At 48.5% G+C, this 21,503-nt stretch overlaps 7 protein-coding genes across 7 annotated transcripts; 3 read left to right on the forward strand and 4 right to left on the reverse strand.

Moving 5' to 3' along the window:
- Positions 1-536: 536 nt before the first annotated feature.
- Positions 537-3,028, forward strand: F4813DRAFT_322744 (Pkinase-domain-containing protein). Its single transcript, XM_049241022.1, has 4 exons — positions 537-769; positions 835-865; positions 921-1,237; positions 1,301-3,028. The coding sequence occupies exons 1-4, from the start codon at positions 694-696 to the stop codon at positions 2,851-2,853; spliced, it is 1,977 nt and encodes a 658-aa protein (XP_049101681.1). The 5' UTR covers positions 537-693; the 3' UTR covers positions 2,854-3,028.
- A 175-nt stretch (positions 3,029-3,203) lies between these two features.
- On the reverse strand, positions 3,204-4,056 carry F4813DRAFT_387209 (uncharacterized protein; the record flags this gene model as incomplete). The annotated part of the gene is made up of 2 exons (XM_049246529.1): positions 3,204-3,677; positions 3,790-4,056. The coding sequence occupies 2 exons, from the start codon at positions 4,054-4,056 to the stop codon at positions 3,204-3,206; spliced, it is 741 nt and encodes a 246-aa protein (XP_049101682.1).
- Positions 4,057-5,333: 1,277 nt separating this feature from the next.
- On the forward strand, positions 5,334-7,185 carry F4813DRAFT_351739 (isocitrate dehydrogenase subunit 1). The gene is made up of 3 exons (XM_049242449.1): positions 5,334-5,703; positions 5,812-6,848; positions 6,901-7,185. The coding sequence occupies exons 1-3, from the start codon at positions 5,671-5,673 to the stop codon at positions 6,983-6,985; spliced, it is 1,155 nt and encodes a 384-aa protein (XP_049101683.1). The 5' UTR covers positions 5,334-5,670; the 3' UTR covers positions 6,986-7,185.
- Positions 7,186-7,396: 211 nt separating this feature from the next.
- F4813DRAFT_401321 (uncharacterized protein) lies at positions 7,397-8,971 on the reverse strand (the record flags this gene model as incomplete). Its single annotated transcript, XM_049248396.1, has 3 exons — positions 7,397-8,098; positions 8,159-8,854; positions 8,918-8,971. The coding sequence occupies 3 exons, from the start codon at positions 8,969-8,971 to the stop codon at positions 7,754-7,756; spliced, it is 1,095 nt and encodes a 364-aa protein (XP_049101684.1). The 3' UTR covers positions 7,397-7,753.
- Positions 8,972-13,847: 4,876 nt separating this feature from the next.
- F4813DRAFT_322783 (uncharacterized protein) lies at positions 13,848-16,147 on the forward strand. The gene has a single exon (XM_049241024.1). The coding sequence runs from the start codon at positions 14,255-14,257 to the stop codon at positions 15,926-15,928; it is 1,674 nt and encodes a 557-aa protein (XP_049101685.1). The 5' UTR covers positions 13,848-14,254; the 3' UTR covers positions 15,929-16,147.
- Positions 16,136-18,005, reverse strand: F4813DRAFT_322773 (NADH-ubiquinone oxidoreductase 49 kDa subunit). Its single transcript, XM_049241023.1, has 3 exons — positions 17,246-18,005; positions 16,424-17,165; positions 16,136-16,359 (listed from the first exon to the last, which is right to left on the reverse strand). The coding sequence occupies exons 1-3, from the start codon at positions 17,903-17,905 to the stop codon at positions 16,343-16,345; spliced, it is 1,419 nt and encodes a 472-aa protein (XP_049101686.1). The 5' UTR covers positions 17,906-18,005; the 3' UTR covers positions 16,136-16,342.
- A 289-nt stretch (positions 18,006-18,294) lies between these two features.
- On the reverse strand, positions 18,295-21,372 carry F4813DRAFT_351745 (glycoside hydrolase family 2 protein). Its single transcript, XM_049242450.1, has 5 exons — positions 20,474-21,372; positions 19,517-20,381; positions 19,244-19,315; positions 18,782-19,189; positions 18,295-18,702 (listed from the first exon to the last, which is right to left on the reverse strand). Exons 1-5 carry the CDS (start codon positions 21,087-21,089, stop codon positions 18,570-18,572), a joined length of 2,094 nt encoding a protein of 697 aa, XP_049101687.1. The 5' UTR covers positions 21,090-21,372; the 3' UTR covers positions 18,295-18,569.
- Between the last annotated feature and the right edge of the window lie 131 nt (positions 21,373-21,503).

Here is a 21,503-nt window from a genome sequence, read left to right on the forward strand (position 1 = left end):
GGAAACCCAAAAAACCCCCCTGCCCACCTTTTCAAACCTTTTTTATACCATACCCCACCTTTTTTTCTATTTGCCCTGTTGCCCTGTTGCCCTGTTGCCCCCCCCCCCCCCCCCCCCAGTTGCTCTTAGTTGCCCAGCTCTCCCGCCATCACAACAAATCATCTGTCTCTATTTTTTTTGACTTGCCTATTTCTCTCACTTGTCACATTGTCTGGGCATGCATTGATTGCCGTTGCCGCGTTTGTTGACATTGGACATCGATCTTGTCGCATTGGTACATGCATGCTACCGAATCGCCGGTGCTTATTATCATCTTATCGTCTTGTCGTCTTGTCATCTTGTCATCTTGTCACTTTGTCGCCTTTCATTCCTCGTTGAAGCTTTTATTTTGTATTGGACAATCCTTCTTTTGAACTGCGCACCTCTGCCTTCATTCTTCCCTGGCAAGCTAATCCAAGTTGTCTTGTGACTTATACAACCTCTGGATTATTTAGGTAGCTGGTTATGAACGTTTATATTCAGAAAACTCGATATTTGTTGCGGGCAGGCCTTCACCTCCTTTCCGGAATCAGCCAATCCAAAGTCACCACGATTTGATTACTTTGATACCTACCCCGACTACATAACGACCAACGTCACCCTATTACGATTAACGAATTTATATACCACGAATAACGAGAGCTGCGTTACATTATGGCTGAGCGAGATTATGACGAGAGCAATGAGGCCCTAGACCCTGAGCTTCTGTACACGAAAGAATACTGCATTGGTCAGACTCTCGCAGACGCTCTGCATAGGGACTACCTTAAGGACTATTGCTGACCTGCGCTTTAGGTGGGGGAAGCTTTGGAAAAGTTTACAAGGGGTTTGTGCTTCCAATTGGATCGTCTTGCTGTACCAATGGCTAACTTTGAGACAAGCGTTGAGAGGCGGAGCGGTCAAGCTGTCGCTATCAAAGTCATCGATATCGAGAGCGCCGAAGACGAGGTCGAAGATATTATACAGGAAATTGCCATCCTCTCCGAGCTTCAATCGCCATACGTTACCAAATACTACGGATCATATGCGAAAGGTGCTGAGCTATGGATCGTGATGGAATACTGCTCCGGCGGGAGCTGCGCCGATCTCATGAAGCCTGGCATGATAGGAGAAGACTACATTGCAATAATCATAAGGGAATTGCTTTTGGGCCTTGATTACCTTCACGCAGACAAGAAGCTTCACCGGGACATTAAAGGTATTGTCGCATGAGTTTGGGAGATGTTGCGAATGCGAATTTACTGACGAGGTATTTGTTTAGCGGCGAATATTCTACTCAGTTCCAATGGCCAGGTGAAGCTGGCTGATTTTGGTGTCTCTGGACAGCTCTCCGCGACCATGACAAAGAAGAATACATTCGTCGGCACTCCGTTTTGGATGGCTCCTGAAGTCATTAAACAGTCTGGATACGATCACAAGGCGGACATCTGGTCGCTAGGAATTACAGCATTAGAACTTGCCAATGGCGAGCCACCTTACGCCGACATCCATCCAATGAAAGTCTTGTTCCTGATCCCTAAAAATGCCCCTCCTAGATTGGAAGGAAACTTTACAAAAGCATTCAAAGATTTCATCGAACTCTGTCTACAAAGAGACCCGAAAGAACGGCCGGTAGCCAGAGATCTGCTCAAGCACCCTTTCATCCGAAAGGCGAAGAAAACTAGCTACTTAACAGAGCTAATTGAGCGTTATAATCGATGGAGCGCAACCCATAAGTCGGAGGAAGAGGAAACCGTGGAAGAACGAGAAGACTCGGTTGAACCAGAACGCGTCAATGAGGATATGTGGGATTTTGGTACTGTCCGACTAGTGAGCGGCCGAGGAGGAATAGTTAACCGACCTGGTTTGAACCCTATGGATGAATCTACTAGGAATGCCAGGGCATCAAGACCGTTAGAAGCAGACTATGGTGAGAGTCCTAGGGGATCATCACCGACTAAGATTCAAGCCCAAGATTTCGCCAATTCCTCCGTAACTAGCACTCTGAAGGCTGCGAACGCTCCGGCACTAGGAACATCTCGACAATCTTCGCCTCAGCGGAAACCGGTCCCGGCCGTAACGCCCTTATCACCCTCAAAGATTCCATTGCCTCCCTCGCCACAGAAATACACACAAGATCCCAGTACTCCACGGCCTTCAAGGCCGACGCCTAATACTAGCATGATATCAGCCGATTACGATCGAGCACTGAAGGAACAAATACAGCAAGATATGGGCGCTCTCAGCATTGCGCCTCCCCAATCTCAAGTTACTCATTCGCATCAACCTATAACTCCCAAGAATTCCCAATCGCAGCTGCAGCAGCAACGCGGAATTCCTAGGCCCATCCCCTTTACTCTTCCGGAAATCCCCCCGTACCGCGGACCTAGTGCGCAGCAGCAGCCTCCGCGGGGAGTCAGCAATCAGCATTCCAACCCGAGCTCGCAAGCGTTCGCTTCAAAGGCGCAGCCCAAGCAGCAGGCTCCTGCGCCAGACGCCTTCCCGCCACCCGGCCCCACGAACCCTAACGGCGAGTTAGACGCCTTGAACGACGTTATCTTCCCGGCTCTCGAAGAAGCCCTCAAACGACGGCAGATCCGGCTGCAGCAGATCTACCGCAACGAGAAGGTCATTACCCCGCAACGGCAGCGGGCCGAGGCGGCGCACGACCGCATCCGCAAGCACGTGTACAAGCTAGCGAACGTGTGTAAGGAGATTGACCGGCTCGACAAGAGCGAGCCTGTGGGTATGGGCAAAGAAGTCGGTACCTTCCTCGAAGGCCTTCTCGAAGAGATCCTCGTTCGAGTCGAGCCACTGGATGAAGATGAAACGTAATGATTGGATTAAACGCATAGCTTGGCATGGCACGGCACGGCACGGCACGAAACTATAGGAGTACATTTTATTTGGAGAAAAAGATATACCCTGCGGAGGGATAACGTCTTGTTGTGTAAGTATATATCTAATAAGGGGGTGTTGGTAGTGATGGTATGTATTAGGCACGGGTCCTTTTCCGTTTTGTACTACTCCCTGTCTGTCCCGGAGCTACACTAGCTAGGCTTGCTTGTCTTAGGTTCTAGAATCCCCCGTCCCGTCTGCCCCGGATGCGATGCGAGGTTTTGTATTTATGTTACGAAGGCGTTTAATCGTATTGCCGAAAAGCAGAATAGAAAGGAAAAAGGAAATCATGTTACTCTTTCCCATGTGCCTCCGACTAAGTTCTCTTTGTCCCCCAAGTTTTCTTCTGCGCATTGCGAACCTTCTTCCTTCTCTCCTTTCATGCCTTCAGTGTTGGTAGAATTCGTACCTTGCTTCTCGCTATTGCCGCTAGTGTCGCTACTAGATCTTTCAATACGGCTGGCGATCCTGCTTCTCGTCCGGTCGCGTAACAGTAGCCTGACATGGTCCTCACGCTCGGGCTGCGCCCAATATAGGTAATCCTGACCGAATAACCGGCGGTGATCACAACGATGCTCTTCGAAGACGTCTCGGACCCGCGAGACGTAGTAAGTGTATAGACGATCGGCCTCGGCGGCCTTCTCAACATCCGACTTGCGCGGCTGTGTCGCATGTACGTATGCTAACTCCCGTAGGTTCCACACGTATGTTTCTCGCAGGGCTCGCCTGGTTTCGTTGTATCGCTGGATCGAATCCATGAGCTGTGCGGGTGGGAAAAGAGGCATTAGCAAAGTTATTTAGGGGGGGGGGCTGTGGGGAATGGCTTCGAGAAAATATAGGAGAGAATAACAGAGGGAGGGGGGGGGAGCATACGAAGGCTCTGTAGTGGCATTGTGAGGCCGGGCACTCGGCGTGGTGCACGAGGTGCTCGTGTAAGCCGGGCGGGTAGTATAATGACTGCCCGTAGTAAGCGCTTGCACGTCGAAGGGACATGCTCGTGAACGGGGGACGGCGCTGCCACGGCGGGTTCTCGAGGCCGTTGTATCCTCTATATATCTGCTGCCTGTATGCCGTCGAGCTGCCGACGATGGCCGCTGTTGTTGTCAGAGCCGTGATGGCTGCCGCCGCGTATTCGGCCATTCTTGCTGTATCTTGGCTTGGATATACGTACGGGTGGCTAGCTAGTGACAGGGGTTTAGTGGCAACGAGGTTGGGCGAGTGGCATAACGGGTGTAATTCAGACTGCTGAACTTATGGGTTTCTTTTCAATCTCTCTTCCCCCGCACGGCCAATCCGTATGTATTGTAACCTTTGCTATAATAAATACTTCACGGCCCAGCTGTGTTTATTTCTTCTAGGGGTTACCGAGGGGGGTTGTTGGTATATGTCCACAACTCTCAGGTTAGGGATGTCCTGCTTAGAAAGGAAGATGGGAAAATGAGAAAAGGTATATAATGTAAACCTATTGTCTGGAGGAGATTCTGTCTGAAACGAGCGGCTCGCAGCAGGATTGGTTCTTGCCCATGCTGACGTGGTGCGTTTGAGAGCCATTTAGGTAGGGTAGAATGATATAGGTTACTAAACTAAGATATGAGGTGGACGTGGAGACCCAGGAGAGTACCTAAAGTAATACCTACATGTACTACCTCGGTAAGCTTTCAGTGAGAAGTAAAGTTTCCTTTCATATAGCTACATCTCACTCTTATCGTGTGATCTCCCCTTTTGTGATAAGGAAGTGGTTTGGGGTGGAGTTTATAAATAAGGAGGAAGGGAAACTTGGACCGGTAGGCTGATGTAATATAGAAAGGTAGTGTCTTCCAGGAAATATTATAATACACCAGGCAGGCGGAGAGGAGTTGCAGTGCTCCGCCTCGTTGAAGATTGAATTATATGAGTCGGTTTTACTAAACTTTGTATGCTCCTTAAAATAACACATTGTACATTCCGGTGGTCATCAGAATATGGCTATTTCCCCTTGGAGATGTGAAGCGTTATGGAGCTTGTTTTTATATTAGGTAGTCATACAATTCCCTTATTGTTGTTCCTCGTCTAACTTTCTTGATATCATGGCGGTTGCTATTAAGGAGTTTCTAGTATATAAACCTAGGAACATATTCTCATTGTCGTAGTTCCTTGGTGTAAGCTAATGTAATATGTCCCAAATAGACCCATGACTACCTGGTTAGAAAGAGAGATGTAGTTTTGTTCTCTTCATAAAAACTCCTCTTAATGGAATAATCGTGCCTTGCTTTGGAACGTTACATTTACTTAGTTAAATACCTAGGTACATAGGTACAGTGCGGGATTGAGGTACGTACCTAAAGTTATGCATTCTGAGATCAGATCAGATAAGATACGACGCCACAAATACCCGCATTTACGTGCATAATGTGGCTAGAATGCCACCAACCCAGAAAAAAAGCCTGAGGTAGCACCTGGCATTAAACGTGGTGAAGTACTAAAGTACTGTACCTTCGGGATTAAAGGCTGTTTTTAAACGAACCGTGCTTTTCTCTTGCCCCCGTTCACCCGATCGGAATGCCACGGCTTGCCCATTCTCCCTCCCACCAACCAGCACCAAGCCCAGCCCAGCCCAGCCCAGCCTACCAAGGACCTATCCACCAAGCTTTTTACCACCTGCGCCATTTGCAAGCCTTTGCAAGCATTTGCATCACTGATTGATTCCCTTTCTTCGAGCACTTCCGACGCATCACTCCTTTTTTATAAGGCCACATACCACATTTCTAACCTACGATGTTGTCGCGAAACTCTGCCAGAGCTGCCCAGGTACATATATCTCCAACTTGCCGAGCCCAATGGCTCGAGCTTCCCTCCATCTTTCACATGCTCTTTTTTCGGTAAGACGATAACTCGGCTAACGCTCTTCTCCCGCAGCGCCTGGCGCGAACGGCCACCCGTCAACAATCGCATATTCAAAATGCTTCGCGATCTTTTGCGACGGTCCAATCCGACATTTTCAAGCCTACGAAGTATGGCGGAAAATACACTATTACCCTCATTCCCGGCGACGGTATTGGTGCCGAGGTAGCTGAGAGTGTCAAGACTATTTTCAAGGCCGACAGCGTGCCCATTGATTGGGAGCAAGTCGATGTCTCTGGTGTGGAAAGTGGTTCGCCTGGTAGCCTCGAGGAAATGTTCCGAGAATCTGTCGCCTCCCTCAAGAGGAACAAGCTGGCATTGAAGGGTATCCTCCACACGCCTATCAGCAGATCAGGACACCAGAGTTTCAACGTCGCTCTGCGACAAGAACTCGATATTTACGCCTCTATATCGCTCATCAAGAACATCCCTGGCTACAACACCCGTCACAAGGACGTCGATCTATGCATTATCCGAGAAAACACCGAGGGTGAATACAGCGGCTTGGAGCACCAGAGCGTACCGGGCGTCGTCGAGTCCCTCAAGATCATCACCCGAGCCAAGTCGGAGCGAATCGCCAAGTTCGCTTTCTCCTTTGCGCTAGCCAACAACCGCAAGAAGGTCACCTGTATCCACAAGGCCAACATAATGAAGTTGGCTGACGGCCTCTTCCGAAGCACCTTCCAGAAGACTGCTGCCGAATACCCTACCCTCGAGACTAACGACATGATTGTCGACAACGCCAGCATGCAGTGCGTGTCGCGACCCCAACAATTCGACGTCATGGTTATGCCCAACTTGTACGGTGGTATCCTGTCCAACATCGGCGCCGCTCTCGTCGGTGGTCCCGGTATCGTTCCCGGCTGTAACATGGGTCGCGATGTTGCCGTCTTCGAGCCTGGTTGCCGACACGTCGGTCTCGATATCAAGGGCAAGGACCAAGCCAACCCTACCGCTCTTCTTCTCTCTGCATCTATGCTGCTCCGCCACTTGGGTCTTGATGACCACGCTAACCGCATATCCAAGGCCGTTTATGGCGTGATTGCCGAAGGGTAAGTTTTTCTCAGAATAAGTCATGATTGTTAGTTCTAACTGGTTCCACAGCAAGTACCGCACCCGCGATATGGGTGGTGATTCCACCACTCACGAATTCACCCGTGCCATCCTAGATAAGATGGACACCTTGTAAACAACCCATTCCTATAACTTTACACATACACCCGAAAACTACGGCCTACTTCCTACGTGTTGCTCTGATAGATACCTAGAGGATAGGAGGAACGATAGCATGACTACATGGAGTCGCGGAGGGCGACGTTGGAGAGTCCTATATATGTACTGTACGTAGATTAGGATATGCTTTGCATCAAATAAATTTCATTGTTTTAATTCCTGTTGATCTTTCTACATTCGCACATTCAAAGACGGAATCATCCAGGCCTATCAGTAACCTTAGTAGAGTTGTGGCTGCACTCTATAGGTAGTCTGTGGCTGGGGCTAAGCCGCATCAAACTGTGGGCTTCAAATCCATAGGTAGGTACCTATTGTACCTCACACTGCCCGGGCAAGCATTGGGTATTTGTCATGTGATCTTTACAACGTCGTGTAAGTCAGAGCGATAGACGGTTCTAAAATCAACATATTTTTATTAACGTTCCGGAAACTAAACATCAGGAAATGCAGAAATTAGTATTACAGTATGGGTTTGCACGAAAACATAATAACATAAGTACCAAAGGTAGGGACGAAGAACCATTTAGTTCAACTCTCTGCTTTCGCCGAAATACACCCTCTTGGGGATTGGCTACGGAACGCAAAACAAAACACACATGCGCACTCAGCAATCGTGCTGGTGTTTCCTTAGAACAAGTCGAACATTGAAACATCAGCCACAACAGTTCCCCTTGACGTATAATACGTAATCTCCTGTGCCGAGCAATCGAGCTTTAACGCCCGGTTAGGTGGGAGTGGGAGTGGGGGTATCTTCCCCATCATCCCGGCGCGCTGCTTCGGCCGCTTCATCGCGTGCGTCAATCTCGGCTGCTATGTCTTCGTGGAGGTTATAAATATCCCGCAGGGTCCTCTCCTCGACGGGGAAGATCAAATCGTTAGAGCTGGTGTCTTGCGGATCAATGATCTCGCCCGACATGGGGCTTCGGATCTCCTCGTTGCCTTGGATGTCGATGTCGCGCAGGAGGATGCGACCCGAGGCGAAAACCTGTCGGTTCGATCCGGCTTCGATAACCATGAGCTGTAGTGGCTCGTCCTGGCGGTTGTCGCTGGGCACGGCACGACCATCTTCCTAAGTGTCTCGTCGACGTCGGTCCAGCGGCAACCCCTTGGCTTTTGCTAGCTCCTTGACAAGCTTCTCCTTGTAATCTCGTAGGAAATTCAGCGCGTGGTGCACGATGGTGAGGTTGCGTGGTGTAGATAGAACAAGGTACTTCTTGACCTTCACTCCGTCAAATTCCCATCGCAAGCCGCTCCCAACCCACTGCCCGTGTTCCTGTCGCGCAAAGTACCAGTCAGGAGGGTCGGCATCAAACCCGTTGTACGTGAGGGTGAATTGGAGGTTCCAGTTGTATCGATGCCAAGTAGCCTCGATCTTCTGTTCCAAGTAGCTCTGGGGCGTCAACAAGCCTCCCTTTTCTTGTTTGATCGGAGTCGAGCCAACTTGCTGCAGTCTTCGTCGTGTGGCCCTACTCTGGGAAGGGGGAGGAGTTGCGGGCTTCTCAATTGCTGCCTGACGAGGAGGAGCTCCAGGCGATGTATAAGTATCGGCCGGTTCATCTGGCCCTGATAGCTCCAGAGCCGTTTGGACAGCGTTCTTGCACTGTTCTAGATGTACACTCATCGCGTCAAATCGGATCAGCCATTGTTGGAGTGTTAGGCGGCGCTTTTCTAGCCATGATGCATCTCCTGTGTCTTGGTACGTCTCAAAGAGCCCCTGACAATGAGCGAGGACATCGTGGGTATGGCGGGTGTTTAGTTCTTCAATTGTGAAGAATTCGTCGTGATTGGGGACCGGTATGAGAATGCGACACCATTCTTCGCTGCGCTATTGAAGATATGTTAGTACTTTTGTTGTTCATTGTGGCTGGTTGTTAGCAAATTAACTCACTGGATGGCTTGAAGCTGCTGCTTGGGGAGGCTGGCGTGCTTGTGATGATGCCATATTGCTATTAAACCCTGGAGGCAGTTTTGGTATCGCTTAAATATATCACCTTTGGAGAGCTGGCGAGAGTAGTGCAGAAGTAGAAAGTTAAGTATGAAGTAAAGAAGCATTATTTGCTATTTGCCTGCCTAAAATACATGTATGTTCGGGGCAACCGTTTCCCACATAAGCTGTTGTATGTTACCTACCTAGGAGGTACCTATATGGTTTGCATTGCTCAGGTGCCTCTTCAACATGACAATTCACGTAATTAAAATGGGGTTATAATCCGATCTTGCATTGATATTCACCTTAAATTCCTTTTGTTAGTTTTCATATGCTAACCATGTATGTACCTATGTAGGTACTTACTTGTACTTTACTTGTATAAACATAAGCAAAAGGAAATACAATTGAAAGCATTCTTGTTATGCTTTGTGCAGGGGATTGATGATACATAAATTATAGCCGAGACTTAAGCCCTACTATATACCAGACCATATACCGGTAAAATCACCACAGTACATTTACTATATTAGTAATACCTAAGATGTAAGAAATGGAAATCAAAGATTAGCATTTGTTGTATGGTTCATTGTCAAGCGGCTCAATGTATATCACGTGACCTTTACGACGTCTTGTAAGTTGTAAGGAACGCGGAATTACAAGAATTCTTTTATTACCATTCCAATAACTAAAATCAAGGGGAAAGTTACTCTTGTCCAAGTGTGGTAAAAAAAAACCCCCAAACGCAATCTATCTCTCAACTTCCAGCTTCGAAGTTGTCTCGCAGAAAATTTCCGGTTAAACAAGACTATGCTCTTTTCCTCGACGTAGGATATGAGAAGTTGACGAAGCATGTAGAGATCTCTCAAGGTCTTTTCTTCAATTGAAAATACCATGTCGTTGTCGCCAATTCTATTAGGACGGTTTCTTGTTTTGGAAAGGGGGTATAATCTCGATAGACAATTGCCGTATTCCGAGTAGAGGAAACAGACGCTGCCGGATCTGCAACTACTTCACGATCGTGGGGATCTGGAATGATATTATTCAGCGGGGCTGCCTGTAGAGACTTTAAGGTTGCTTGAAGAGCATTCCGGCACTGTGTCTGATGTATAGCGAAGACATAAAATTGAGCAAGGCTTTTCTGGAGAGTCAATCGATATTTCTCTAGCCATGTTGCATTGCCTGTATCATCATAGGCCTGAAGAAGATTTTAGCAGTGCTCAATAATGTACTGAGTGTGTCGGCTAATAATTTCCTCGAGCATGGGAAACTCATCTTTGATCGGTGTAGGTATCAGAACCGCTGAAGCCCTTCGGTTGATTCTGTAATAATATGTTAAGTTTTATCTGCAATTGGTGGGAAAATGTTGACAAGTTTCTTACTTGGTTTCCTCCGGATCCGGAACGAGGAGGCCCCGTAGACGCCATTTTGCTAGTTTTCTTCTTCTAGATACCAATGGGATTTGCAAGAATAAACTTGGCCTTAAAACAATTAGGTAGGGTAAAAAAAGAAGTTGTGTTTTGAAGAAACCGAAATAAAACTTTAAGATCGTGACATGCGAATCCACTAAAGAGTACGTCTAGAGCAACCGTTGCTAGGGGGTTTTGAGTAGTTAGGATCTCGATACCATTGCATTTATTGGAAAGCACATTTTCCAAAGTTAAATTCAGCATGTAAGGTGATCAAACTACAAAAGAAAAACAGAACCCCTTCAAGTCAGGTGCCCATCAAAATTACTCGTACCAGAAAAATGGACTTTATTTTCCAACGCCAACCACTACGAAGCGTTACAGCGTATTTGGGGCCGTTCTTGATGCGAATTCCTAAGCAAGACTACTAAAATATAAGTATATTCATTACTTGAGGTTACGAGGAGATTGTGCAGAAATAAATCTCAAGAAAATAGTAGGATCAAAATAAGGAGGCATAGGGGCTACACAGGGGGTAGAGAGGGGGAATGATATTGTATTTCTTCTGGAGAGAAAATATTAATACCGATTTGCAAGTACATAGCATAGGTACGTTATGGGATATCTTCCATCTATTTGCTTAAGCGAAACAGTGCAGGCAAATCTTAAAGGTTTAATTACATTTAGGTAGCATATATAGGTAGATAGCAGTGCATCAATTAATCGGGATGGTGCCCCTAGGCGCCTCGGAGTCCTGGGAGTAAAAACGGGGTGGTGTAGTTGGAAGCACCGGGCTTCCCTTCCCTTTTGGAACTTACCACTTTTAGGTTTTTCGCGGAGGGGGCCTGTTCGAACCGGCGGATAACGGGCTCCAGCCGACTTTTTGCACTTTTTATCCTTTTCTCTTTTTAACTCACACACATGTCTCTAGATATTCCAAGTAAATTTACGAGTCACAGTAATCTAGAGTATAAATCAGTTGCATTTCTCAAAAGAAAATATTTTTTATTACAGATCATAAGCTACCCTCGAAATACAATAACCCGAAGCACCGTAGGACTAAAATTTCGAAACTCATTAGGTCTTCCCCTCCACATCTACGAAGTATCTTCGACACTTAGTCCATTCATCCTTCAATTTAGCCGTTGACTTGCTGTTGCGTGGAATAAAAAAAATAGAAATACTGATGTTGTATTTAGTGACATATGACTTCCTGCACTTTGGTTCCTAAGTGCAGAGTGATTTCTACACCCAAAATATCCCTTAATTCTCTCACATTCAGTCTTCAGTCAATAACCCATTTAGTGACGAGGAACGCGTGCGGTGTTTCTGCTTCTCGCTACGTTCCCGAGTCCTAAATTCCAGATATTCGTATAGGTTATTTGCTCGTATACCCCTTGCTCGTCATAAGCTTCATCTTGAAGGCTGCAACGATAGGATCTTGATTACTCTGCCTCTAAGAGCTAGTGACCCAAGGGGGGGGGGGGGGGGGGCATGGAAGAGTGCTCTTACTATCTAGTATCTAGTCTCCGCAGGAGATCTTTGCATGTTAGCAATTAGATATAGTAAAAAAAAACATAGGTTGTAGGATATCTATCTACAATATTGGCTAATGTACAAGTTTATTAACTCCTCGCCTTGCAAACTAACAGTGACAACTCCTTCATTCGTTCTGCCGGGAGGTTCTTTGAATTTCTTTGAATCCGGTATTTCTCTCCTCGAGCCACTTTCGAGTATGGTATCATTACTGCAACACTGCTTTAACATATCAAGAGATAGCAATGGCCTAGTCTCCTGGACAATCAATCATCATTCATTGTATCACTGAATGCTGCGGCCATATGGTTCAGCAATGCCGATAAACGATAAAACAAGTATGCCGACAGCCAGTTGCTGTGTTACCACCAGCTGCTGGCGCGGCCTAAGATAACTAACCTAACAATATTCCTCCTCCATTTTCATTTTCTATTGGAAATAATATCATTCTATTTGTATATGATTATGTCAGCGAAAAATAATGAAGCGATAAGCGGTTCTCAGTATATCTTCCATTCACCTTGGCCAATATATCTGGGCAGAGTCATACGAGTATTTGACCGAATAACTTGATACGTAAAATGGTCATTATCCATCCCAAATACAATTGTGTGAACCACAAGCGCAAAGCTGATTATCTGCAAACATTATTACTTACTAAAGACAAACCTAGCTGTGAAGATAGTCAGTCGTGTTCATGAAGTTTACCATAGGTACGTGGTTAAGGTGGACCATCCCAAGAGCCTTTCACACCAATCTGAAATCTTTATCACTCTATGCCTACCTACTAGAGATACATAGAATCACTAATAATACCTCAGGAATCCCAAGCTTAGGTAGATCCGTGCACAAGATTAATACCCATTACCTGACCACTCAAGTCAATCTCGGCAAGAAGGAGCTGGCGCGACTCTGTTCTCTGTCGTTCACAGTAGATTCTCAAGCAGTTTTACTGGTATTTGCATCCCATGTCCCTGGAATTAGACCTGCAGGGGCCAATAAGAATTACGACTCCTTGTTCACAAATCGAGCCTCCTGAGCGGTTATCTGAAAACCCTGTACTGTATTGCACTAGGTTCGACCAGATATTTATCTGCTTAGAGGCCTAGATACAGTATACACTGGATCGATAAAGCAAGAGGGCCGGTCTGCCAATCAACTATTAGTGTGAACAGTATGGCGTAACTATTTTACTGTAGCAAGTGCCTGGCCGTGAGTTCAGACGAGATATTTAGCACAGTAGCCAATCAGAGGAGCTGGAAATGGCTTCTCAATGACCAATTTATATCATCCGAAGCATAAGAAACATTGTCTGCTAGACATGACCTTGGTGAATATTTAGAATTGATCTGCTCGAGAAGTGACCTCCATATTACCGGCTTAGTGACTCTTACCCCTTCTTGTTCCCTCTACCACCCCATCCCCTATCACAAACCTGTCCCCTAAGAGTCTTCCAAACCTCCTCTTTCCTTTACCAGAATTAATAGAAGAAAAAAAAACAAAAAAGCCATTAGCACGTTCCGCTAGGAAAGAGCACTAGCGGATAATAAATTCCTGCTCTTCCTTGTTAATTCCATGATATGAATTGATCCTACATAGCATTAGTCTAGAGGACATCTAGAACCACAGCAGCGACCCTAACAGTCCGCGGACCACCTGTGCTCATCACCAATTTGGAACATTTGGGACCTGGTTAGGTATCATAATTATCTCGACAACTCTAGTAGCTCTTTAGCAACTGCAATTCTTATCGACAGACAGCAGACACCTTCAACAGCTGACAACCCTTAGCGGCTGAAGCTCTCAGCGGACTTCGTGCCTGCCTTATCCAGACAGTATTCCAGACAGTATCAGGTCTTTCCAGCATACCCTCTTCAAAAGAGATCCTCTAGACACGCAAAGCTCTCACATGTACACATATATCCATATACAGAGCACAAAATAGGTCGTCGCTGCTTCCGCTGCTTGTTGCAACACCAGCAGAAGATCACAAAGCTTCCGGTCGCTCTTTCGCCCGGCGGATAGCTTCTTCAGCCCTAGATCTCTAGTAAGTACGCTCCTTCCCTCGTCGCCGACCATTTCACTCAATCTCATCTCCTTGCAATTGTTCAAGACGCCAAATCTTTTCCCTTTAGCACAATACCCATTATCCATCACCCCAAGATAATCCAATCCCAGCAACAAAATACACCAAGCTTCAAGCCCATCCCCAAGGCTAGCCCAATCATCATACTCCTTTCCTTCCCCATACAATAAATACCCCCTTCCCTTCCCAATCCTGCCCATACAGTGCAACTCGCCCATAAACATCCACACTGCACCATTCACACCACAACCCCGTCGGGATAGTACCATGGCCCACCGTGCTTTCCGCAGGGGCAACTCCATCCCCTCAACATCCGTACTTATACCCTCCCCCCCAGCCCCCCTCTCTGACCAAGTCCAATCTCCAGTCTTGCCAGTCGAAACCGCCGAGATGTGCTTCGTCGAGTACGTCGGCTACACCTGCGGACACACCAGCGTCCCCGTCATGCGGCCCTGCCCCATGACCACGCAGATGCACAACAACCCCTGCTGCCCGCACCCAGCCTGCCGCCCCATGCTCCCCGCGACCATGTGTCCGGCCTGCGGCCGCATCCTCCACGGCCGCTTCATCGACATCATCGAATACGAGCACCGATTCATGCACGAGCGCGGGGCCTGCAGCTGCGACATCCGCTTTCCGCACCTGCAACAGCCGCGCATGGTCACCCGTAGCGGAAGCGGAAGCGGAAGCGGCTCCGGCTCCGGCCGCGGACCCACATTCGGCATTAGCGACAACCCGGCCCTCAGCTTCCCGGCAACCGCGCAGATGGACGGCTCCCAATTCTCCTTCTCGCCGTCCGCCGCTGCGTTCACGCCATCTGCCGATCCGAGCCCATACTCGCAGTATGCGCAGCCCTCGACCTCCAGCGCCGCTGCCAACATCGCAGCAGCAACAACTCTTCCTGCCGGCATGGCTAATGTCAGCATTAGCACGCCTTCCGACGTTCGTAGCGCCAGCCCTGAGATGCCTAGCCGGCAGCGCCACGGCAAGGGCAAGCGATGGAAGGGCAAAGGACGCGGTAGGGATCAGTCCTTCTACCAGAACAATCGCCAGCGTCGCCGCGCCTCGACCTCCGCCACGCCCCGCAACGGCCCCGGACTGCCGCCCCTGTTCGAGGAGAGGGAGCACAACTCGTCCAGACGCCTCAGCGTATCGGTCCGCATGCTGAGCCTCTACGGCGCCGAGTGGACACGTGACCATGCCGAGTTGCACCGAGCCGGCCGCTGCTCATGTGACATCACGTTTGATCGCTATACCGGCCGCTCGGAGATGCGTGAAGAGATGTCCGCTGCTGCGACTGCTGCTAGGAGCAACAACGACAGCAACAGCAACAGCAACAGCAACAGCAGCGGTAGTATGCCCGCAATCCAGTATGGCCCGAACGACGCTCGTCGATACATCAACGAAGACGAGAGCGCGAACACCTTGCCCACAAACAACTACGACGCCAACAATGGTGCCAGCACCTCCGGCTTCCAGAGCCCCGCCGCATCAAGCTTCGCGCCCAGCTTCGCGCCCAGCTTCCAGCCGCCTGTGGACCAGGCAACGCCGCCGTATCTGCACATTTCCGACACCGTTCATCAATACTGGGCTCCCCACACCACGCAATCCGCACCTGTCACTCCCGTCGCTCCCGGTCAGCCCGCCCGTTGGGCCTGTAGTCCCTATGACACGTCCGCGATGCAGGGTCAGGGACAGCAATCCCAGCAGCAGCAGCAGCAGCACGGCTACAACGCCGCCTCATCCGGACCCCCGATTTTCCATAGCGCTATCAGCCACCCCATCGACATGCAGACCATCTACTACGAACCAGAGGGCACCCCTATTCTCGGCCTACCCGTCGGCGCGGGCCCCGAAGGTGACTCTCACATGCCTCCCTTCGAGAACTGCGAGTTGTACTACCCCAAGCTTTCCCCGGAGCAGCGTCCGGCATCTCACTAAGGATACCAGAGATATCACATCTCGCACATCATCTTAACATCCGACACCACATTGTCGTGATCTGCACCTACATACGAGCTTTCGCCATTTCGGCAATATACCACCTACTTGCTGCAATGTTGCTTGACGTAGGAACGATAAACCAGTGACAAATTTTCACTGAACAGCTCGGCTACAGAAAGGAGACACGAACTGTAAGGAGAGAAGAGAGGACGATAAAACATAAAATAAGAAAAATAAATATCACGAAAATTTCGTATCCGTATTTACTAAAGCAGTGCGATACTTCAATGCTATATGCATTATGCGAGACACTTCACTAGTGACCTCGTCGACTATCGTACACGTGAACACGACGTCTATGATTTGCACTGCGAGTTGCCTTTTTTTTAGAGTTTAGTCTTCATAGGCCTATCACCTATCGACCTCGCCTATTTCATCAAAATGCGTTAGTATCTAAATTCTTCATGTTTACAGGGCATTGATTGTACTTACCGAACACCAGATCCATCGTACCGATGATCGCTACAGCATCAGCGATCAGATGCCCTCTGGCGACTTGATCGAAGCCGCCCAAGTGCGCAAAACCAGGCGCACGGATGTGGCATCGATACGGCCTCTCACTACCATCGCTCACAAGATACACACCCATCTCTCCCTTCGGCGCCTCAATGGCGGCATAAGTTTCGCCGGGAGGTACAGCGTAACCCTTGGTGTAGAGCAGGAAGTGGTGGATAAGGGCCTCCATGTTCTCCTTCATGGCTGCTCGCGGGGGTGGCGATATCTTGTAGTCCTCGACTCGGACAGGACCGGCTGGCATCTTGTTCAGACACTGGTGGATAATTCGGAGAGACTGGCGGAACTCCTCCATCCGGCACAGGTATCGGTCATAGCAGTCACCGTTAACTCCTACGGGAACAGCAAAGTCGACCTGGTCGTATGCGTCATATGGCTGACTCTTGCGCACATCCCATGGTACACCCGAACCTCGCAGCATGACGCCAGTGAAAGAAAGGCCAAGAGCCTCCTCAGCGGAAACCACACCGACACCCTTTAATCTTTGGATCCAGATTCGGTTGTCTGTCAGCATTTCCTCAGTCTCATCGACTCGGTCACCAAATTGCGTTGCCCATTGGTAGATGTCGTCTAGAAGGCCGACGGGGATATCCTGGTGAACACCGCCGGGTCTGACATATGCAGCGTGCATACGGGCTCCAGATACACGTTCGTAGAATTCCTATAAGAGATTTCCATTAGTTTTTAAACTTTCATATTTGCGTTGTATTACTTAGATGATAAATGGTAGAATAAACTTACCATCAGCTTCTCTCGTTCCTCAAACCCCCATAAGAAAGGTGTTAAAGCACCCACGTCCATGGCGTGCGATAGAACGGACATAAGATGGTTTAGAACCCTCGTAATTTCTCCAAACAAGGTTCGAATGAACTTGGCTCGCTCCGGGATTTCTATGTTTAGTAACTTCTCGACGGCGAGGGTGAAGCATTGCTCGTTGGTCATCATAGAGACGTAATCTAACCGGTCGAAGTACGGTAAGGCCTGTAGGTAGGTCTTGTACTCGATCAACTTCTCCGTTCCTCTGTGAAGCAGTCCGACGTGGGGGTCGGATCGAATAATCTCCTCTCCGTTCAGCTCTAGAATTAACCGAAGCACACCGTGAGCAGCAGGATGCTGAGGACCGAAGTTGACTGTGTAGTGACGGACCTTTCGGTCGGTTATGCTTCCTTCGCGGGAGGCCTCGACGGAGCCATCCTGGTTCTGAAGGCGCTGTACGCCATAGGGATCCGAGGGGTGGGCGAAATCGGGATCGACGGGTTGAAGGGTGGTGCGCTGGTTAGGCAACTCTTTGGCCTTGCGCAGGGAAGTCTGCGATAAGGCGCGTATTGCTGGCTTTATTGTCGGCTTCGCAAGCTGCAGACTTCTGGCGCCGCAGCCGACAATGCGATATAGCGACGCCATCTGCGTTATGTGATGGCCAATTGGTTGGTATATTGGGGGATTTGATAAGGACCTTTACTTAGCGACAATTCTCGGAAGTTGAGGTCAATACTTAGGTACAATTAATCGGTTTAATGTCCTCGGTTTAATGTCCTCGTCATTGGATCGCCCTATCATTTATCCGCCCCACTACATGTACTCGTGTATTACCTACGATAAGGTTCCAAGGTAGGTACGGATTAATGTTAGGTACATAACATTACGTCAGATGGTTTCGTTTTTACGTTCTTACGTTTTTACCAGTTTGATCTAACGTTATTAACGGATATCTTTACATCAGCCAGTACCGTAACAGCTCCTATATTCTTTCTACTTTCACGTCGATAACCAGAGCCTTCATCTACGATCAACGAAACACATGCACCACAACACGAGGAAGAAATAAGGAAGCCTCTATCACGATAATTCATTGATATTGATATATTGTATATTTGCGTGTAGCTCCATGGCTAGGACCTCGTCTATGTAAATTAGTTGGTCAACGACTCGATCGGTTTACCCTCACAATAAACCCTCACAATAAACCCTCACAAGTTCCTAAGAAAAAAAAATCTAAGTGGCATGAAATATTATCACGAGAAGAATCTGTTGCTTTCCACCCATCTAGGCATAAAAGCATAGGAAATTAGGTCCCCTTAGGAAGGCTGTCGAAGTACGTCTTCCTCGCCGCTTCGATGAGCTTGCTAACCTCATCTGCGGGAATCTTCTCCCTCCTGTCGAATGAGTATAAGCCGTTGACTTCCTGCTCGACGTCGGACCTAAACCAGTCAGTTATTAGAAATCCTCACCTTCATCTGGGATTGCTCTTCCGTCCATGGGTTTGTAGCAACGACTTACAGCTGAGTATACACAAATCCACAAACATGTCCCCCCTGAACAACTGCCTGTATCAAAGCCTCGAGACGCTTTAGTAAATCCTTCGGATCGCTCGCAGTCGTGTAACCCCAGTCCCTATCTCCGCTCTCTGCTCCCTTCCCGGGCGCAATGTTGACGCCGCCGAACTCGGTACATATGACAGGAGCACCCTCCCTATGCTTGGTCCCGCTGTCGGTTCTCCCGTCTTTGAGTGTTAGTGGTCCGACAAAAAAGTCGCGGTCGGCAAGCTTCTTGCCTAGAATGCCTTCTAGAGTGCTACACGTCTCAGCTAGGGCTGGGGCGTCTGAGTAGTCGTGGAATGTGCTTAGATCTGTGATGACGTGTTCCCAGCCGCAGTTGTCGTTGACGGGGCGCGTTGGGTCGAGCGTCCTACGATTTGTCAGTATTTGAATATGAATTACCTGAATCCGGCTTGATTCTTACTTTGTGATATAGTAGAGTGACCGAATATGATTCCGCTGATCTATGTTGTCCTTCAAGTTGGGATAGGCCCAGCTTTCCTGTTACAAGTCAATATCTCATCCGAAATGCTTCTAATCTGACGATTACACATCCGCTCTGACCCCAATAGAACAGAGAAATAGTGAGTATGCACATGTAAGAGATATAGCAACATACTGCGCAAGTGTTAGCTCATATTTATATGGTGAAACCACTCAATGTAGACCTGATATAGGCGTAAGACTCATTTCATACATACCATTAACAGGAGTCCAAGTCACAATCGAGGGGTGGTTAATATCCCTCTTCACAGCCTCTACCCATTCTTGACTAAATCTCTCGGCGTAGTCTTGGTTGAACTCGTACGCGTTTGCCATCTCACCCCAGACGAGGAATCCCAACCTATCAGCCCAGTACAGGAAGACCGGATCCTCGACCTTCTGGTGCTTTCGGCACCCGTTAAAGCCCATCTTCTTCGTCAGCTCGATATCCAACCGTAAACTATCTGGTGACGGCGGCGTGAGACCCGTCTCGGGCCAGTATCCTTGGTCGAGGGTTAACGCTTGGAAGAGTGGCTTGTCGTTCAACCTGAGGGTTCTGTCGCCTCGGTTCCAGTCGATACTTCGAAATCCAGTGTACGTCTTGACTTGATCGATAAGCTTGTCCTCCGAGTCGTATAACCGAATAGATAGATCGTACAGAGTTGGGTGGTCCGGCGACCACAGAGCTAAGGTGCCGCGCCAGGAGTGGCTATCATAGTAGGGGGCGTCCTGGGCAAGGGTCGGCGGTGCGTTTGACTTCTGATCGTCGCTTAGAGATAAGCCGAGGTTAATAGAAACATAGTCCTTGTCGCCAGGTAGGTTTTCTTTCGTCTTGGCCACGCTGACACTGTAAAGATAGCCCTCGATCTCAACGCTATACCCATGACCAGCTCTTCGTCCCAGAACGGCCACTGTAGCTTCTAGCAAGCCTTCAGAAATATTGTTAGATCTTAATATTGTGCCCGCCCTACTGTCGCCAATCCGCGTCGGTGGTAAAACTTCCAACCAAACCGGTTGCCATATCCCACTAGTGGGCTTGTAGAAAATAGACTCTGGCTTTGGCGCCCAATATTGCTTACCTAGGTACCTAATATTAGCGTTTTGATAGCAGAACCTCAAAGGCCGAGAAGGATATATTTCTATCTTCTGACCAAAATGTTCTTATACATACCACGAGGCTGAGCAAGGTCATGCGGGGAGTCACGAATGCGCAAGGTGAGGTCCAATTCCCCCTTGCCGGTATTCTTCCAGGCATTTGCCAGAGCATCAGTGATGTCCACGTCAAAAGGCACGTGTCCGCCTCGATGCTGGCCCACGGGATATCCCGAAGCCCAGATCGTTACGTCGTAATCCACAGCGCCAAAGCGAGCCAGGACTCTATCCCCAGCTTCTATCTCGGCCTCTTCGCGCGGATCAACGACTTTATTCTCGTACCATAAAACCTCGTGAGCGTCGTTATCAAAGACGCCGGACGCGGGTGTCTGAAAGGCAAAGGGTACATTAATGGGCTTTTTAACATGCTCACGAGTCTGGCTCTTCGGGGCCTGAAATCCTCTCTCCTTGAGTTCGGGGAATGCAGCTAGCTTTTGAGCTTCAGCTTCGCTGATTGAGTTAGTAGAAGACGTGACAGACACTTTTTCTGGAACACCATTGATCTGCCATGCCTCCTTCAACCCAACATCGTCGTCGTCGAAGAGTATCGACCAACCCTCATTAAGGGGTGTCCATCTGTGATTGCCGTGAACGAAATCGGGTCGGGGATAAAAGTCTTTCGAGTTGTAAGCCATTTTCTGCAGGCACGGATTACTCTGTATCTAGTTAAGGGAATCAAACGAGGGAATACTCGGGGAATATCAGTTGAGAATTCTCTATGTACCTGCGCGGAAAATCACCGAGCTCTAACGTGTCCATCCCATCGGTGTTCGATATCGGCCCTGTTGTGGTCCATTTCTTTGGAACGTGAGGAGAAGATTGACGTCACGGTGCACCAATGATACTTGGTGCAATTTGAGAAAATTGGACTTGAGCTGCATCTGCATGTTGTAACTTGAGTATTGGAGAGAGTAGTTTGTGCTCCCCTTCCACATACAGACGTAACAAAGTAGATCGTTTGCTAGCTTTAGGGCGAATCCCTGGAATCCCTGTTGACTGTAGATCGGTTACAGTCGGAAACTTATTATTTACCTAGTTTATTCTTTACC

This window comes from Daldinia decipiens (genome assembly GCF_022478715.1).
Source record: "Daldinia decipiens strain CBS 113046 unplaced genomic scaffold F4813scaffold_8, whole genome shotgun sequence".
NCBI classification, from domain to species: Eukaryota; Fungi; Ascomycota; class Sordariomycetes; order Xylariales; family Hypoxylaceae; genus Daldinia; species Daldinia decipiens.

Excerpts from the sequence above, each read along its gene's own strand:
- F4813DRAFT_351739 (XM_049242449.1), top strand. The coding sequence starts at position 5,671 with ATGTTGTCGCGAAACTCTGCCAGAGCTGCCCAG. Across the intron at positions 5,704-5,811 it reads ACTCTGCCAGAGCTGCCCAG|CGCCTGGCGCGAACGGCCAC; the intron begins GTACATATATCT and ends CTTCTCCCGCAG. Across the intron at positions 6,849-6,900 it reads TATGGCGTGATTGCCGAAGG|CAAGTACCGCACCCGCGATA; the intron begins GTAAGTTTTTCT and ends CTGGTTCCACAG.
- F4813DRAFT_322744 (XM_049241022.1), top strand. The coding sequence starts at position 694 with ATGGCTGAGCGAGATTATGACGAGAGCAATGAGGCCCTAGACCCTGAG. Across the intron at positions 866-920 it reads TTTGGAAAAGTTTACAAGGG|CGTTGAGAGGCGGAGCGGTC; the intron begins GTTTGTGCTTCC and ends CTTTGAGACAAG. Across the intron at positions 1,238-1,300 it reads GCTTCACCGGGACATTAAAG|CGGCGAATATTCTACTCAGT; the intron begins GTATTGTCGCAT and ends GTATTTGTTTAG.
- F4813DRAFT_322773 (XM_049241023.1), bottom strand. The coding sequence starts at position 17,905 with ATGGCGTCGCTATATCGCATTGTCGGCTGCGGCGCCAGAAGTCTGCAG. Across the intron at positions 17,166-17,245 it reads AGGAACGAGAGAAGCTGATG|GAATTCTACGAACGTGTATC; the intron begins GTAAGTTTATTC and ends AATCTCTTATAG.
- F4813DRAFT_351745 (XM_049242450.1), bottom strand. The coding sequence starts at position 21,089 with ATGGCTTACAACTCGAAAGACTTTTATCCCCGACCCGATTTCGTTCAC. Across the intron at positions 19,316-19,516 it reads TGGACTCCTGTTAATGGTAT|CTGGGCCTATCCCAACTTGA; the intron begins GTATGAAATGAG and ends GTAACAGGAAAG. Across the intron at positions 18,703-18,781 it reads GGATTTGTGTATACTCAGCT|GTCCGACGTCGAGCAGGAAG; the intron begins GTAAGTCGTTGC and ends TGACTGGTTTAG.
- F4813DRAFT_322783 (XM_049241024.1), top strand. The coding sequence starts at position 14,255 with ATGGCCCACCGTGCTTTCCGCAGGGGCAACTCCATCCCCTCAACATCC.